Consider the following 17804-nt stretch of genomic DNA (forward strand, 5'->3'; position numbering starts at 1 on the left):
TGAATAGGATGGATTAAACTAATGCCGTAGCTGGTTTTTCACAAAATTCATCACCTATACAAAACAAACCAGAATTATAAATTTGTCATTGACTAGTGTATTGTAGAAGACATAAATTACCTACAGGATACAATATACAAGGACTGAAATTAAACTGAGCATGCAATGACGAAAATAAAATAAAATTTGAAAAGTAACAAGCCCATTAAGGAAAATTTACAATGAGCAACAACATCACATTGACCCACACTACTAACATTGACTATTGGGGTCTTGTTCAACTAAAAAGGCAACAATGCAACAGCAATATGAAGAAACAAGTAACAATTTCATCACATTTCATAAGAGGACAACACCATTAAATATAACGTAAATACTCATTAGTTCGATACCATTTGAATCACGGAATAATTGCGTTGAAACTGGAATATTGTTCAATCAATTACTCCACTTCAAGCGTATGTAGCTTTTTTTCTCTCAAATAATAATTCATAGTAAGAGGGACCGCAATAATAAGGATTTACATTCTTCACAGCATTCAATAACCAGTATTTGTTACAACAAGCTAGACCACAAATGGAAGCAACAAGCATTAACAAGGCCCTCTACTAGAGGATGTATTTCTTCTGCGGAGCATGGTTTAATAGCAGCACTTGGCCGTCTATCTTTCCTTTCACTTAAAGCTTCTGGAGGCATTCTGTAGACAACAGCTAGATCCTAGAAACAGGAAAGTAAAACAAGTCTCTTGAAGGAAATATAAACAAAACTGTTTCAACTGCAAAGTAAAATAATGCAATACACTTACCCCTCTGGCAGTATGGTTATCAAGAGATAACATGACAAATGCATCTGGGTATCGAGGGTGTAATATTACAATGTGGTGAGCACTGCTATCAGGAGCAAAAAATTGGCGGTTGTGGTCAGAATATTTGGATAACAGCACTCGAGCTAGACCCTGATACCAAGTAAGTGGTTGAGCTAGTAAAGGTTTCAGTCTTGGATCCAGGCGGGAAAGTGGTTCCACTTCAGCCAAGCGTACCAACTCACGAAACTCACTGAAGCTCAGACTCTGACCCTGCTGCGCAAAAATGAATATAAGGTATAAGTAACTATGAAATATTTCTAGTTAACTACTTCACCTTTTTGAAAAAGTGTCTTAATCCTACCTGGTGGTCTCTAGGGTTGGAGCGTATGTTAGACACGGCAGGACACATTAGACGAGTCCACAACATGTGTGTTCGACAGTGCATTGCACCTTGAGTGACCATGGAGACAATATGATTGCGGGCGGTAGCTGCTTGTTGGTGAATCAGTTGCCCCATCAGCTGTTCATGAGATGAATAGTACCCCAAGTAATTCACTGCTTCTTGCCTGCAACAAAAATTGCACGTGAGAATGTGCTATACCAGGTCATGGTGGCCGGTGGCCGCCAACTTCCGTAATTAGACTGTATACGGCATGTACGCGTGCGGACGTGCTGCCTACTCGCTCACTGAAGACGTGATGCACGTTAAAAACGTTGTCAATTGAGGCGAAAGGTGCACTTTGCCTCGTGCGAGTTTTCCGATGGTTGGAGACGATAGACAAATCTGCCCGCACGCCTGCATGCGTTACAATCTAAGTCCAGGGATCCCCACAATGAACGTCTCACGAGACAACGCTAATGATAGCGTCTGGTGCCGGCTGGGTAGGCCAACCCGCCAAGCAGCTGTGTGGGGACGGCGGCCCGCCCGGTCGGGTGAGAAAACGTCTGTCGCCCAACTGGCCCAACCTCACGGGAAACGTTTACTGTGGGAGCACCTTAATACAGGGCCAATCGGACAAAAGAGTCCAACCTACCTAATTTCCACGTGGTGACTTGAACTAAGTTGACCGCCGGAATCACTATTGAACGACTCTGACTCTGTGGAAATCGGCAATGTGTTGGGGAGTTCTGGCACAGAGCTTGAGTGCGACTCGAGCGAGACTAGAACAGAACACAGGTCTGGTGTGGCCTCAGAGGCAGGTGAGGGCAGTCTGTCGATCGTCAGTGCCCCGGGGACGTCCTGGGTGACCACTTCTAGGAGAACGGGAGCGTTGGGTGCGGCTGAAAAAATATATGCTACATGTCAAACACTGGGTGAACAGAGCAGACGTCGACGCTCTATCCGGGATGTTCTCGTACTCGAGGATGTCCTCACCTGGTGTAGAGGGCGCCGACGGCGAGGCGCTGTGCATGGAGCCGTTCGAGTCCGTGATGGTGTTGATGATGGGCGCGATGATGGGGGGCGCGGCCGGCACCGCGGTCGCGATGGCCACAGGGGGCAGCGCGACTGGCACGGCAACCTGGGCGGTGATGGTGGTGGGGGCCGGCAGCGGCCCGGGGGGCGGCGGCGGCCCGGGGGGCGGCGTAGAGGCCGGGAGGGACACGGCGTTGCCCGGGACGTTGGCCGTCGACACGGTGCGGAACTTGCCCTGCTTCCGCTCCACTTCCGCCTTCGGGTAGAGCTCCCGCCGGCTGGTCAGCACGATGAAGTACTTGAGCTTGAGCTGGTTCTGGTCTGGCAGCTCGGGACTCGGGTCGTGCGTCACAATGAGCGTCACGTCGAAGTCGTCGGTCTGCTTGAGGTCGTGTACGTCTCGGTACGACAGGTGCGGGGTGGTCTTGTGCTGGACGAGCACAAACTCGCTCTGCATGTGGACGCTGCACGAGTCCTGGTCGTGCTCGTCGTAAGTGACGGGCGCCATCCGGAACACCTCCATTCCGTACGCTTTGTCGTTCTGCAGCAGGTAGCTGAAGAGCTGCACGCCGGGGGTGGCGATGTCCGACACCACCACGGTGTCAGCATGCACCAGGTTGCGAGCGAAGTTCGGCGCCTTCGAGTAGTACTTGAGGAAGTCGTCCAGGAACAAGGTGAGGTGGTAGCCTGGCGGCAAGAGGCTACCCCCGGGCCCGATGCCCGGCCCGATGAGGGGGCCGATCCCAGGACCAGGGGAGGTCACACAGCCGTGGAGGGTGCGCAGGTGGTAGTCGTAGGCAAACGAGTGCAGGTGCAGCAGCACCTTCACCTTGTCGCACTCGTCCAGGAAGCTGACGGTGAACTGCGAGATGAAGGCCGGGGACTTGGTCTGCATGCGGGAGCACTCGAGCGCGTGCAGGCGCGAGTGGAAGAAGGGCTCGGCGAGCAGCAGCTCCACCATGAGCACGCCGCCCAGCAGGGACTTCTGCAGGAAGTGGCTCTGGCGGCGGCGCGGCGCCGTGCCCGGCCCGCCCGCCAGGGACTGCGCGCTGGGCTCGGTGTGCACCGGGATGAAGCCCAGCGTCTGCAGGTACTGCTGGTACTCGTGCACGAAGTGCGCGCACAGCGTGGCGTGCCAGCGGTCGTGCTCGCGCGCGCCCAGGCTCATGCTCGCGCTGCTGCCGCGCCGCTCCTTGGCGGGCGTGCCCCGCGGCGTGGTGCGCGGCGTGGACCGCGGCGTGGAGCGCAGCGCGCCCGGCCCCGCCGCCCCAACGCCCCCCGTGGGCGGGCTCACGCTTAGCGAGTGGTCGCGCGTGGCGGCCGAGTCGACCCTCCAGCGCGGCAGGAACAGCAGCGGCGTCAGGCAGTAGTGGATGGTGCGCGCGTGCTGCAGAAACAGCTGCAGCACGTCCGGCGCCAGGGGGATGTTGGGCGTGGCGCCGCCGCGGTTCTGCCACAGGCTGTTGAGCTTGCGCTGGTGGTCGGCGTCCTTGTCCAGGTGCCGGGTGGCCAGCATCTGCCGGGCGTGCCGCACCACCAGGTCGCCCGGGCCGCTCTTGAGCGGGGCGGCCCTGCGGTCCCGGAACACGTGCTGCAGCGCCTGCAGCGGCAGGCCCTGCTGTCCGGGATCCTTGCCGGTCTGCTGCGCCTGCTGCGCCTGCTGGGCCGGGTGCGGCGAGGTGGGCGTCGACGTGCCGCTGTTGCCACTCCAGCCGCCGCTCCGCCGGGCGCCCCCGCTACCCCCAGAAGGACCCAGCGATTCCTTCCGCGGAAACTTGGTCAGCATGTCCAAGTCGCCCACCTTAGTGAGGTAGGGGTTACTCTGCGAGTTCAAAATGAAAACGTTTCATGTATTTATCAATTACGGTTCGCCAGTAATTTAAAAAGAAAAAAAAATTAAACCTTAATGACTACAAACCTTGTTGTCAGATGTTCGCAAACATGGCTGGTTGTGGAACAACCCCATCTTTTGACAAATTATGCTGGTCAGTAAGCCTGATCGGGCACTTAACCAGTGCCCCAACAGTGTAGTTTGGTAATTTAAACTCTCTACACATTCTTTGGACCAGTTGTAGGTGAGAATAGCCATCTAAAATTGTAAATAATGGCAAAAGTAAAAATAAAAATTATGAAAAAGATTTTTTTTTAAGATTAATGGTTTACTAGATTTTAAAGGTGACTGTAAAGAAGTTGAAAAAGCAAAGGAGAAAGTGTCTTACATCTTTGCTAGTGACAACAGTTAGCAGGAACCGTTGCCTGGGCACAAAACGGTGGTCTTGAGGAGTAGTGCCAAGAAGAGGTAAAAACTTCTGCAGACCTTTGTTAGCAACTTGAAAGAAAAGTTAAAAATATCAAGATTAATTTCAAGATTAATTTCAAGACACTTGTTATCATGTAGTGGTAATAATGAGATTACACACCCTTTGCATCTGCTTTAGATGGAGGTCCTCTTGGGTCAGCTACAAAGCAACGCCACTGAGATGTATTGCGAGTTAGCAAAAGGCATCGTGTTGGGAGAAAATTACATTCATCATTCCAGCGCCATTGCCTGTACATCACTCCTCCATTAGAATCAATTTCCTCAGCAAAAACTGCTGTTCTTGTATCTTTGGCATGTGTTGTTATAAGTGACTCCAGCTCCTGCACGGCAACCCCCAGGGAGTGCCTGAAAAAATGCATCAATAAAGATGAAAACAATTCTCATAACGTATCCAATAAAATAACCAAAAATAAACACGTAATGGTGATTCCAACCGTGAGGCTAGCTGGACATTGTGTTTCCGCACTGATGCTACACCCAGTTCTACAGCATACTCCAGCCAGGGCTGCATTGATTTGTGGTACACAGGGTGCAACTGAGACCGTGAGGCATAGTTCACTGGCTGAGGGGCTACAACAGAGAGCGCCACCTTTAGAAGTCGAGTCAGCTCGCAGCACTACCCAACGACGGATGCAGAACTTACTTGAAAGAGAGAGAGCCAAAGAGAACGAGTTGGGGTTCGGGGTAGTGGACGGCGTGGAGTTGGGGGTGAGCACAGGGGTGGGTGCGGGCGTGCCCGCCTCCTCGATGGGCGCCGTGAGGATGGTGAACTCGGTCAGCAGGTCCCACACGGCGTGCTTCACCGCGCTCTCCAGTTTGGCCACCAGGGCCTCCATGTTGACGCGGCCCTGCTGCCAGATGCGGAACTCGACCCGGGCGGCCGAGTCCAGCTCCGCGTCGGGGGCCGCGGGCGCCGCGCCGCACGGGTGCGCGGGCGCGGGCGCGTCGGGCCAGTACCTCCGGACGGTGGTCAGGTCCTGGAAGTGCTCGGGCAGCGGCGCCTCGGCGTGCGCCCACAGCTGCGGCCGGCGGAAGGGGCTGCTGCGCAGCATCAGGTGCCCGGCGCGGTCCATCACGCCCATGGCGAGGCAGGCGATGCCGCGGCTGCCGGTGGCCGTGGCGTTCTGGTTGTACAGGTACAGGTAGCCCTCGGGGATGTGCGACGGCGAGTCTGGCGGCTGCGAGTAGTCCTGGGGGCAGAGCGCCGGCAAGGCGGCAGAGGCGTCAGCCGACGTGCTGCAGGGGCAGGTACACTACCCGACGGAGGTGTCTGCACTCACCTGGAAGTGCCCGCTGGGCATGGGCTCCGTGTACTTGGGCTGGTGGACGAAGTGGAGCAGGTCTTGATGCAGGTAGTAGGCCAGGGCCTGCACGTGGAGCTCGGCGTGTGCAGGCACGGAGAACTGGGGGGCAGGAACAGTTCTCAGGCAGGCGTCGCAAGGAATAGGCGCGCTGATGGGTGAGGCGCGCGGGACTCACCTGCACGCTGGTCTCGGGCGGCTGGTTGGGCCGCTGGATGAAGTGCACGTCCTCGGGCGCCAGCTTGCACATGGGGTTGCGCGCCAGCATCACGGACAGCACGTCCAGCACGGCCACGTCGAGCCTGTTCTGCAGCACCTGCATCAGATCCTGGCGCACGTCGCCGCCCGCGTCCGAGATGCCGTGCACGCGGAGCGTGATGTAGTCCTCGCGCACCGGGGCGTGCGCGTGGTGGCCGTGGCCGTGCAGCGACGGCGCCAGGCTCCAGCGGCCCTCGCCGGACGAGCTGAGCGGGGTCACATCCTTCTCGCCGAACGAGCGCACCCGCGGCCGCAGTGCCTGGCTGTGGCTGTGGACGTCGCCCGAGATGGACGACACGGAGGCCACGTCCTCGGCGGCGTGCGGCAGCGGGTGCAGCCGGCGGGAGGTGTTGAGCGACGCGGTGGACGAGCTCCGCGACACGGAGCAGGGCGAGCTCTCCCCGGTGTAGCCGTGGAGCGTGTACGGCCCGACGGAGCCCGTCAGCGACCCCATCGGCCCCAGGCCCGTCCCCAGGTTCACCATGCACGGCGCGCTCATCTTGGCCAGGCCGCGCTGGTTCTCGTGCAGTCTGAGGAAACGACGCAATTGTCACAGGGCTGTATAAAATTTGCTCATAATTTAAAAGAACAACATTTACGGTGAACAGGCAAACACCACCCACTTTCGCATATGTCGGGGCGTTTGCTTCAATCGCGCCTTACGAACCCGAGTTAGACAACCCGCACGCACGCATGCATGCGTCAACGTATACCTACGGAAGTGGCCGGGGTTTGGGGGCCACCTATATGTGTACCAGGGCGACGAGCCATCGGGAAAATTACCGTAAGTAGAAGACGTTGCCCTGCTTGTCCTTGTAAACAAACATGTTTCTTCTGTTTGTGACGCTGAGTCGGTTGAGGACATTGCGAAGGGCCTGTATCCCCCTCGACAGACCCCCCTTTCCAGGGCCAGTCTTCAGTCGATGGTGCAGCATAAAATTGGTTTCCCACACTACACCGCACGAGAAGTGACCAGGTTCAAACTTTGCAATGGTTCTTCCACTGGCAGATAGAGATTCAGATGTAGCTTGGTCGGTCTCACGATTGTCTGTAAGAAACGATAGTTTACTGTTTGGTGATAATTTTTGTACAATGGACCAAAGAAGCTGTTTTTAAACTATCGCAATTTTAACTGACCTTCCAGAGACTTAAGTCGATTTAGAACAACATCACCTCCAGTCCAACTGTCATCTGCTTGTTCTGGCTCCAATAGAGCATCACACAAAAATGTGTCGTTTAATGTGGACAGAAGGAGTGTTTGGTTCACACGAATACACAGTCTCCGCAATTGTTCCAACACACCAGTAAACACAGCCCTATAGGAGGAAACCTCTTCTGTTTCCATATCCAAAAATCTGAAAATAAAAAAATGTGAGGAACGCAATTTAGATACATAAACTTGAATCACCACAGATAGAATGTGACACATACCTGCAGTGGAAATAGACATAGACTAGATCTCCCTCAACTCGCAAGATGATCCAAAAATTAGGTAACTTGTCTCGACTACGCTCAAGCTCTAGTAGCCAGGCGCAGTCTTGAGCAGAATCACTGCTACCTCCATCGTAGCCTGAAACACAAGACACCTGGTTAAACAGCGATCTGGAGCGACCTCAGGTAGGAGGGCCCAGGGCCCCGAGCATCCATCTCTTACCGTCTTCGGTGCCCAACGCGCTCTCTAGGAGGCTGGACACCTCGCTGTTCCTGGCCGCGGCCTCGCTCCAGTTGCAGAGGTCGCTGTCCGGGTTGAGACCGGAGAGGGAGCCCAGGTGACCCAGGTGGCCCAGGGGGGTCTCCTCCCCGTGCGCACCCGGCGGCCCTCCTTGGAAGTTGTCGTGAGTGGAGGCGGACCCATCCGTGGACTGCTCGATCGTGCTCTCCGTGGCCACCCGGGGCATGATCGGGGTGCTCGCCGCGTCTACCTCGCCCTCGCCCGGCTCCCACCCGGCCTCGGACGGGTCGCACGGGGTCTCACAGGTGTCGACGACCACACTGGCGTCCTTCACCATATAGAACGTGGCGACGCCCTCGGACTGCAGGCGGTAGCCGTTGACGCGGAGGTCGACCAGCGCCTCAAGGAACTTCTCGAGGCACTTGCCCGTCTCGTAGACAAAGTGCAGCGGCACCGTCTCCAGCAGGCAGGTGGAGCGTCCCAGCGAGGACGAGATGTGCTCCGCCACCATGGAGAGGGTGGCTTCCGTCACGGGCCACTCGTCCAGCGCGCACGCCGCCACCTCGTCCCGCATGAGCCAGCGCAGTTCGTGCACCAGCTTGTTGACGGCGCGCTGCTGGTGCTCGGGCAGGTGAGCCAGCTGGTCCACCGACAGGCGCTCGTCCATGGAGCACGAGCTCTGGTTGGACAGCTGCTGCTGCAGCTGCGGCGGGGTGGGCACCGCGAGCTGCTGCTGGGGTGTCTGGGCGGACGGCTGCGGCGGCACCGCCTGCGGCTGCTCGGTGAGCGACAGAGACTCGGGCTCGCGGGTCAGCGTTAGGCAGAGGATGTCCAAAGTCACCTGGGGAGGAAGATGGACGGGGGTGAGTGGTCAGCTATCGGCCTTCGCCTGAAATTCCAATCAATGAGACTATGTCTGGACACTCACCTGGCAGCCCTGGCTGGCTAGGAGCGCGCTCGTGGTCCCCACCCCCGCGCCCGAGCTGTTGGCCGCGCTGGCACCCACGTTGTCGTCCAGCCCGCGCGCCAGCTCGGTGACGCAGGTCGGGAGCGCGCGAGTGGCGTAGCTGGCCATATCGCCGTGCGCGTGCACCGAGCACACGAGGTGCAGGAACAGCGGGGACACCTCCTCGGGGAGCTGGGTGTCGTCCACCACCTCGCTCATCGAGTTGGAGTCCATGTTGGAGAGCAGCGAGGTGTGCGCGTCGTCCGGGGTGTTGAGGATGCCCGGCATGAGCACGCCGTCCCAGCCGGCCAGCTGCAGCAGCGGCCCGCTCAGCGGGTCCTGGGGGACGTGCAGCGGGATGTGCAGCGCCGACAGGGGCACGTGCAGCGGCATGGTGCCGCCGGGCATCCGCTTGTGGTCCCAGCCCGGCCCGGCGCCCGCCGGCACGCAGTAGTGGAACTCGGGGTGCGTCGTCACGGGGCGGAACGCGGCGTGCAGGATGGTGCGGAACTTGTCCTTGATGAGGCGGTGCAAGAGTTTGAGGTCGTGGCAGCGCGTGGGGCCGCCGCCGTTGAGGTGGCCGCAGACCGTGTGCAGGAAGCGGGTGATGTCCACCTCGACCAGCGCCTCCTCGCACTCGTCCACGGCCTGCTGCACGTCCACGGCGTGCACGTGCAGCCCGCTCTGCAGCGACTCGAATAGGGCGAGCACGAAGCAGCGACTGTACGCCAGGCTGAGCGCGCGCCCCATCTGCTGCAGCGCCGACTGGCTGGGCGGGGCGGCCGGACCAGTCTGGCTCGCCCCCGGCGCCGTGCTGTCCAGGCTGGCGGGCCCGGAGGTGTCCGCGAGGACGTCGCCTTTCTCAGCCTCCTTGTCGTCCTCCGGAGGGGTCGCCGCGCGCTCCGCAGACTCCCTCCCGGAGAGACGGCTCAGCGCAGACGCCGTGGTGATGGTGGGCGTAGACTTCCCCGTTGGCCAGTCCCACTTGAAGGTGCGGTCCTCGAAGATGTCGGCGGGGACGTCGAGCTCCGCCTCCGGGGAGGGCGTCAGCGGGCAGTCGAACACGTACACGGGCAGCGTGATGGAGCCCTCGACGCGTTGCCCGCAGCCCGGCACCGGCATGGAGAAGGTCTTGGTAGGCGTCACGTCCGGGTTGGGTGAGCCGAGCGTGTAGGACGCCTGGCTCGAGATGGTGCGCCTGCGCGTGGGCAGCTTGAGCTTGAGGTCGATGGAGCTAGAGCGGTTGCGGTGCAGGCCTAGCCCTCCGTCACTACCGTCCTTCCGGACAAAGACCTGTTCGAGGAGACACGGTGTGAGAAACTGGATGACTCAAGACTGTGAGAAACGAATCGAGTCAGTCTGGCGGCCCGGGCCGCGCGGTCACGGCGACGTCGACGTGGACTCACCTGGTTCTGACTGGAAGAGTAGTGCTTGTTCTTAGAGTCCATGGACTGGGTGCGCGTCCTGAACACCGAGGCCTCGCAGCTCATGGAGCGTTCGTAGGACGCCCGGTCCCACTCGCCGCGGTGCTTGCTGGGCGTCGCGGTGCGCGGCACCGGGATCCCGGGCGTGGTGGTGGCGCCCGAGGGGCAGGCCAGCGGGGACGACTCGGTCGTGGTGCTCGTGCTGGCGGTGGTCGCCGCGCTGGCGTGGGCAGCCTGGCTGGGGCTCGGGCTGGGGCTCGGGCTCATCGCGGGACTCATGCCCGGCGTGCCCAGGCTCAGCCTGCACGGCTTCGCCTTGGCCCCCATGGAGCTGGTGCGCGGCCTCTTCGCCGAGCTCGCCAGCGAGGCCAGGGACGGCCCCGTCGACGCCCTGGACGGCTTGGGGTCCCAGGACGCGGCGCGCATGCGGAAGGGCGAGTCCAGGGAGGAGGACGCGCCCACGTCCTGGTGACTGGTGCGCAGCCGCCGGGAGAAGTGGTTCAACAGGAAGGACGAGGAGGGGTCGCAGGTGGACGGGGTGTGAGGGCTGGGCGTGGCCTGGGGAGTGGCCTGCTGGATGTGGGGCGTGTGCGGGGTGGCGGGCGTACCCGTCGGCAGGGGCGTACCCAGGGGCGTTCCAAGCGCCTCCAGTGAATCAGGGTGCGCCTCGGTCGGGACGCCGTTGAAGACATCGCCTGCAAACTGCAGAGACGGATGGATGCCGTCGGTAAAATACAATGTGACTTTCATTCATGGTGACATGGATTATTAACACAAATACCTACAGTGTCATTCCGTGGGGTGACTAGTTTTATTCCACGGAGCTGCTCAAAGTTGAGATTAGGAACCATGATTGCCTTGAGATCAGCAAAGCTTGCTGGCACTATTGTCAGAAGAACTCTGTTGGGGCTTGTCCTTCGCACAAAACAGCGCCAATTCCCCCTGCCACATTTATCTAAAATTGAAAACACTTGATGAAATTAAAATCTCACAAAAAATATTTGGAAAACAACTAAAAACAACATAGAATAATACTGACCAGGAATAGGCAAAGCTGGGGCAGATAGTGGCCTGTTACGGTTTCTTATGTGGTGCATAAATCTTTCTGAGTCTTCTTCACTTAAAGGCAGCTCTCGGTCATGCAGCACTGATAATTGATCCAGCATGATATTTAACATCATTTGATTAGGAGCATCAGGGTTCTGTTCAACAGCTTCACTGCCTGTTCGTGCAGAGCTCCCATTTGCTAAATCTGTAAGATTAGATGACAGTTACTTAAATTTCACAACTGTTTTGTAAGGCAAAATAGATCTATAAGAACAAAATATGCTTACCTTGAATGTACATGGAAAAAAGAAGTTCAGCTTGTTGGCAGAGAGGAAGTAGGCTAGTAAGATTAAAAGCAAAAGGAAGGCACTGAATTCTAGGCTCTGCCCATACCGCTGCGCCTCTTGGAAATCTGGAGTAAAAAATAATAGAATTGACTTAAAATTAAATATACTGATAGAGAGGGAGAAAAACTAAACTGTTTTACTTACTCTGAAAGTATTTGTGCAGCATCACAGGATTGTGGGGGTTGTACATGTCCCTGCTCACACATAAGGCGTACATGCTCCATTGTCAGTAAAGATGATATGCACTGAGCATCCACTTGGCATATCTATAATTAAAATATTTAAAAAGTTGCTCTTGTAAGAAAATGCACTTTCCTTAATTAACAGTACTACTGAAAATAGTACAGTAAGTAGAAAATAACTGGTACGGTGGGTAAACTTACAGCATCAGCAATTCGGAAGTATGGTAGACCATTCATGTAAGAACGTTGAGTAGGAGAGTTGGTGACTTTCCCATGTTGTGGCTCTACCCAACACTCCATCACCAATTGCATCTCCCCCTCTTCATTTGCGTCAGCATCATCAACCCCTTCATCTTCAGAACCACTGAAAACAAAGAAATAAAATTTAAACAAATTAACAGTTTGTTTTAGGGTTTGAGAACTGTGAATTAAGTTTGGATCTTCCTATCAATATACCTATCTTTCAGACTGGTGTTTGCAAGATGAGGAGGAAAAAGGACGTATTGCACAACACAGAACTGAGGCGGATTTTTCTCATCTCCACCTTCTTGTTGCTGTCATGTGACACGAGATGGAAAAGTAAGTAAAAGTAAAGTAAAAAGAATTTGAATATATGATCCACTTTAATTATACTTACGATCATTTCAACTTCTAAGACCATATTGATGATACCAGCAGTAGAATGAGCAAAACAGAACCCTTCTTTCAGTCTTGTTCTAAAGTAGTAGAGAGTAAAAAGAAAAAACAACATATATTATTTTTAGAAATTGCAACAAAAATTTAAGATAGCATTGGGTGCATGATAAAGTGATAAAGTAGGTGGGTGACTTACTTAGTGAGTGTGGCAAGAATCCTGGCAATGGCATCTTGCCCGAGAGGGAAGTGGGGGCTGCTTTGAGCAGCCCATACCCAGCGCCGATGATAAAGATATCGGGAGAGGGTAGTGAGGAGTGAACCAGCCCCGGCCGTGACTGTGTTGCCCCAGTGAGCAGCCATTGCTGGCTGAGTTCCGTCAGGGAAAACTACAGTGTCTAATGCAGACGGCATGCGTTCATACCTAAATAAAAGTAATGTAAGTATGTGTATTGAATTACAACATATGAAAAATAGGCAATAATAATTATGAAATGATCTTACCGGATAAGAATTTTGTCAACAGGTTTGTGAAGTGACAGACAGCAACTTAAGCTGGTATTTGACAAAGGCCTCTGAGGAAAAGTGAGCTGTTGGATTTTTTCAGAAAGCTGTTCAACCATCTGCAAACAAATAATTACAGATTAAGCCAAGGAAAAAAAATATATTTTTTTCAACAGAAAAGGTCTTATTTCTTCTGACCTGGTATCTCAGTTCTGCTGATGTCCCACCAAGAAATGCAAGCTGGACAACCACACATGGAGGCTTTGAGGTAGCTCTTATGAGGAAAAACCAAGAAGAGGATGGATCTCGAGGAACCCTATAAATGCAACATTAAGATTATGGCTGTCCTCAGCAAAGCATACCCATTTTGATATATGTATCACACCATAAAAAAAGAGTTGAATACATACCCTTGAACAAATTTCACATAGGAATGATTATCAATCAGTACAAAGGAGCTCCAGTCTTTTAGTAATGCATATAGAGAAAGAGCAGCATGGCGACATTGTACAACCTGAAACAAACAAGATGACAAAACAATAAGATGACATAAGATTGATCAATCAAGAATGAAACAGAAAGGATCAGATAAATCATAGGACAGAAGCCAGTCACTTACCTGATAGCGACCACTATTATTAGGTAAATGTAGATACTGTGGTAAAGGGATATCATGACGTAGTAGAAGTACTAAGTTGTGAGTGTGAAGCCACCTTTGCCACATTGCTGGATCTAACATGGTTAATGGGCGCCAAAATGTAGCAAACTGCTGACAGCTTGACTCACTTTTAGACAGAAAAACAAAAACGGTTACAACAATAATTTAACAATAATTGCAGATTTATGACAAGAATGCACAATTTTACCTGGATGCAAGAACAGGCAATGCTGAGGGAACAGCTAATGAGGGAGGGTAGAAGAGAGGCATTCCACTCCTCACAACATCTGGTGGTGTTGATGCAGCAGATCCAAGAGAGTGCAAGTGAACAAGTAATTGATCTGACTGGCCAAGAATTTTCAGAGTATGCCAAAATCGAGTAACAACTAGTTGCCGATATGGCGATCCAAGAGGTTTTTTCAATAGACATGTAATGTCATGAAGAAACTCATATGGTGCTGGAGTGGAATACAAAATAACAGATGAAATAAAGATAGAGATAAAGAACCCAAAATTAATGGAATAGAATTTTATGAGTAAGATAGGTTATTAAGAAGTTTTTTCTGACCTTGAATAGATAGTGAGTAGTGAACAGGGTAACCACCTGGCCATGGTGAAGTCACTTTATAGTCAAGATATATGTGAGAATTCCAAGCTTGAACCAAATTTAATTCAACTTGTCCATCTTTCATGCATACACCCTGTGAAATTGGGAGTAGAAGTAGAACTTTTAAAAACATAGTTAACTTTACATATTAGTGTAATTTTGATGTTGCACTACTCTAAAAATACGTGACTAGTGACATGTTTGGCAGAGTTTTATCCAACGGGCTTACTTTGACAGTGTATCCTTGATGCAATCTACAACATAGAAGACTGTGAAGTGAAATGTTAAGTTTGTCTTCAGCTTGTTTCTTGGACAACAGTTGAGGTTCGTGACGTCCATAAAAGAGGTGGTTACTAGAAAATGATGAAAGTAACAGTAAGATAGGCACTAAATGAACAAGTGCTGGGAGATATTAGTACATACCTCACATTCCATTCTCCTTCTTGGGGCAATGGATTGCTAAACTCATAACTAGGTCGTCTGAAGGACCATGTGAGAAAAGCTTTGTGATAGAAATTCATACTCATAAGTTCAGATTTCAGCTGAAAGACAATTAATAAATAAATGAGTGCATTAAATTTTGCTGTAAGACATCGTGCTAATCTTCCAATTGCGGGACTTGGACACTTACTTCTCCTGGGTTGGTGACATATGAGCCCTGTGTTGCACCAGCAAGATACTGTAACAGATCCCTGTAAGGAATCAAGCCTGCACAACAGTGGGGATGAAATCTGCTCCCAAGTTGAATAAATGAGCAGGCAACTGCATTTGCACGTAACTGAGTAACAACTGAATCAAGTACTTTCACATCAGGTGTTGCTATTACACCATCGGTCAGTACAACTAAATCTGTGGGAGGAAGAAATAGTTTGATTGTTATTTATTCTGTGTAGGATACTTGCAAAGTTTTTAATAGAATAACTTACTGGAAGAGCTGCAATCAGGTAATAATCTAAGTGCCAGAAGTCCATATCGTAGCATATTAATAAAACCAGCATCTGGGCTAACCATGGGTATATTACCAGCAATTATTGATGGTGCCTGACTTTCTGATTGCTCCTCTTCAAAAAGATCTCCCACAAGGCGCTCAGATTCTGCCTATACAGTAATTAGATCAGATATAAATTTAATTACATAAAAGAGGAACTAAAACACATAAATAGAAACAGAAATCTTACTCTTAAGGCATCCAATTGCTCATGAGCAGACCTTGTCACATCTGCCACAACATCTTCCAGCATTACTAATTGGGATTCAACACACGACAAGAGGTTCTTGACATTTTGGGGTGTAACTCTCCAACCTTGAACTAAAACCTATCAACAAATGGAAAAAATTCAATAGTATTAGTAAGATACATAGGTACTTCCAAGCATTAGTGGAAGTGAAATATTATAGATAGATAGACCTGTTGGGCAGGTGTGGCGAAAAATGGTGTATGTGCTATGACTGTCACATAAATTTCTGGTTGAAACTTTACACAGGACCCAGGTATTGTAAACTGAAAAATAATGAAGCAAGGAATTGTAGTTATTATGTGGATTATAGTTAACAGTTCCATCTCAATCGCTTCAAAGGATAAACACATACCGGTTGAACCATGCCTTCTACACTTCTCCTAAATGACAGTAAAGTCTCATCAGACATGACTTCACCATGTTGAGTATCCTGCAAAATAAAAGTAGGATTTAGAAAATGGAAAATAATAATAAATGTCATTTTGACAGATTTATTTTAGTCATACCACAGCTGAAACTGATGGACTCATATCTAAACAAAATGCAAATCTATATCGGTGGGTGAGGAACACAATAGATGACTGAGGTGTAACAAGGTAACGGTAGCAATGACTGACCTCTGGAAGCCAGTCACTTGGTGGCTCCAGAGGCAAAACTGACACAACAGTAAGATCTTTATCTTCATTTTCCTGAAAATGTATGTTTTACAAATATTAATAATTCAAAACCAGTTTATTATTATCTTAATCAATAAAATTCATTTAAATTTACCAACATAAAAAGTACACTGATTCATACTTACAAAGTCTTGAGATATTGATGGTGGAGGTGTGGTAACATATGTGTTCAGGTGATCTAAATACCATTGAACCCTTATATTACAGGATACATGATATTTTTTCCTCATCAATAGATAAATTATATCTGCTTTAAGAGAAGAAACCTCCTGGAATAATGAAAGAAATAGATGCAGTTGGAATACAAATATTACGAAGGTCAAATTAATAAATGACAAATAGAGTTGATAGCAACTTCTTTTAAAATTGTATCTAAAATGAGGGCACACAGAAATCAAAATCACTACTATGAACAGCATGAATTCTACAGTGAGCTCAGGGAAATTCGAATTTGTTCCACAAACTTGAATGAATCTGTTGAATGGCCTTCAGTCAAGTGGTTTTTAAAGAAGACGGAGACAGGGAGATTGATCCCCCTCAGACTGTTACAGATGATTTAAGAACATGACAGGTACAATGTTACTAGGTCCAGATCTCTAGATAAACTAATTAATATTTTAAAGAAAAGGGCATTGAACTGTGAGTGTTTGCAAACACACATGTTATTATAGATGGAACAAGAAGTATTAGGTCCATATGACAATCGTGAAGAGTAGGAAGAGGCCCTACAAACGAAAATTTAGTACAAATCAATGATAAAAGTCCATATGATCCGATATCTCAACAATGTACGGGATGGCATCAAAAATATACACTCTAACTGGTGTCATTTGGGTTTGTTTACATCAACGACCACGGCCAGGTCCATAACCTATGTATTAACTTACCTCACTGACATGGCTTTTGTCGGCCATTATTAATATCACAGGCAAGTTAAATACATCTCATTTAGTAAACTAGAAATATTTGATAGCATATTGAGGTAGTGGGTGTTTCCCAAAGCAGATGTACTTTGCTCTATCTTGTGCGACGTTGTTTTCATCAGCTGTTTCTGCTCCATTCATGGGTATGTTCAGGTTTCGTCTCGTCTTCTTGCAGGCGTGGTCACTTATACCCAAAATAGGAGGCATCTTGCTAGGCATCCACTCGGATCCAAGGCTCCGTGCTCGGGTTCGAAGCCGAGCGTCGCCGACGCGGAGCTCGGGCGACCGAGTAGGCTCACAGTCAGTCGGGATCGGCGCCGTTCGGTAGGATCCGACTTGATTCGACGGCCCCCAGGGGTGGCACTCGGGCTTGGCTTATCGCTTCAGATTTGTTGTGTATTCCACTTTAAAAGTTTATAGTAGATTGACTTGAACAATGAGGTATTTTACGAATAAGAAGAACAGAAGGAATCACGGCTTTTGGACCACAACAAGTCTCAGGTCACTGGCGCATAACGAAACGGTTTCTCGTGTACCAGATTTTTGAGGTTCTCAGCTTTAAAATGATATAGAACAGTTATGACTTCTTTTCAGTTTTAGCGGAGATACGCGAGAAACCGTGCGCTTGGTCGTGGCTTTGTTATGGTCCGGGAGCAGACGTCGGCCGGGATTCCTCCTGTTCTTCTTATTCGTAAAATACCTCATTTGTTGAAGAGGGCACTGAAATATACAGTTGACACAACACGTTCAGTGACGCTGCGCATTTTGAGGGTTGGAAACAACAGCAAAGTGTCACCACACCGTGGTACACACAGAATGAGAGTAAGATTGGTGACATCTCATACGGC

At 51.1% G+C, this 17804-nt stretch overlaps 1 protein-coding gene across 2 annotated transcripts; it reads right to left on the reverse strand.

Annotated features, from left to right (window-relative positions):
* Positions 1–103: 103 nt before the first annotated feature.
* LOC113209100 (KICSTOR complex protein SZT2) lies at positions 104–17092 on the reverse strand. 2 transcript variants are annotated; one of them, XM_052268989.1, is made up of 42 exons: positions 16921–17092; positions 16159–16302; positions 15863–16045; positions 15709–15786; positions 15527–15619; positions 15297–15434; positions 15045–15216; positions 14750–14967; positions 14542–14660; positions 14348–14471; positions 14080–14212; positions 13720–13969; positions 13473–13638; positions 13264–13367; positions 13052–13169; positions 12854–12972; positions 12549–12773; positions 12354–12432; positions 12173–12270; positions 11918–12080; positions 11679–11800; positions 11475–11599; positions 11180–11392; positions 10926–11095; positions 10123–10842; positions 8699–10009; positions 7753–8611; positions 7530–7668; positions 7236–7453; positions 6882–7146; positions 6019–6628; positions 5820–5942; positions 5183–5729; positions 4974–5109; positions 4640–4884; positions 4439–4548; positions 4138–4308; positions 2181–4041; positions 1840–2086; positions 1167–1371; positions 806–1075; positions 104–717 (listed from the first exon to the last, which is right to left on the reverse strand). In XM_052268989.1, exons 1-42 carry the CDS (start codon positions 16945–16947, stop codon positions 556–558), a joined length of 11580 nt encoding a protein of 3859 aa, XP_052124949.1. In that variant the 5' UTR covers positions 16948–17092; the 3' UTR covers positions 104–555. The 2 variants fall into 2 exon arrangements, with proteins under 2 accessions (XP_052124949.1, XP_052124948.1); XM_052268988.1 differs by having other exon boundaries at positions 806–1078.
* Positions 17093–17804: the final 712 nt, after the last annotated feature.

Source organism: Frankliniella occidentalis, unplaced genomic scaffold, assembly GCF_000697945.3.
Source record: "Frankliniella occidentalis isolate FOCC.00 unplaced genomic scaffold, Focc_3.1 Scaffold80, whole genome shotgun sequence".
In the NCBI taxonomy this organism is placed as follows: domain Eukaryota; kingdom Metazoa; phylum Arthropoda; class Insecta; order Thysanoptera; family Thripidae; genus Frankliniella; species Frankliniella occidentalis.

What these genes read in the sequence shown, in the direction of transcription:
- LOC113209100 (XM_052268988.1), bottom strand. Translation starts at nt 16,947, where the DNA reads ATGGCCGACAAAAGCCATGTCAGTGAG. An exon ending in CATCAATATCTCAAGACTTT is followed by an intron (nt 16,046 to 16,158) that starts GTAAGTATGAAT and finishes ATACATTTTCAG; the next exon opens with GAAAATGAAGATAAAGATCT. An exon ending in TGCCCAGCGGGCACTTCCAG is followed by an intron (nt 5,730 to 5,819) that starts GTGAGTGCAGAC and finishes CTCTGCCCCCAG; the next exon opens with GACTACTCGCAGCCGCCAGA.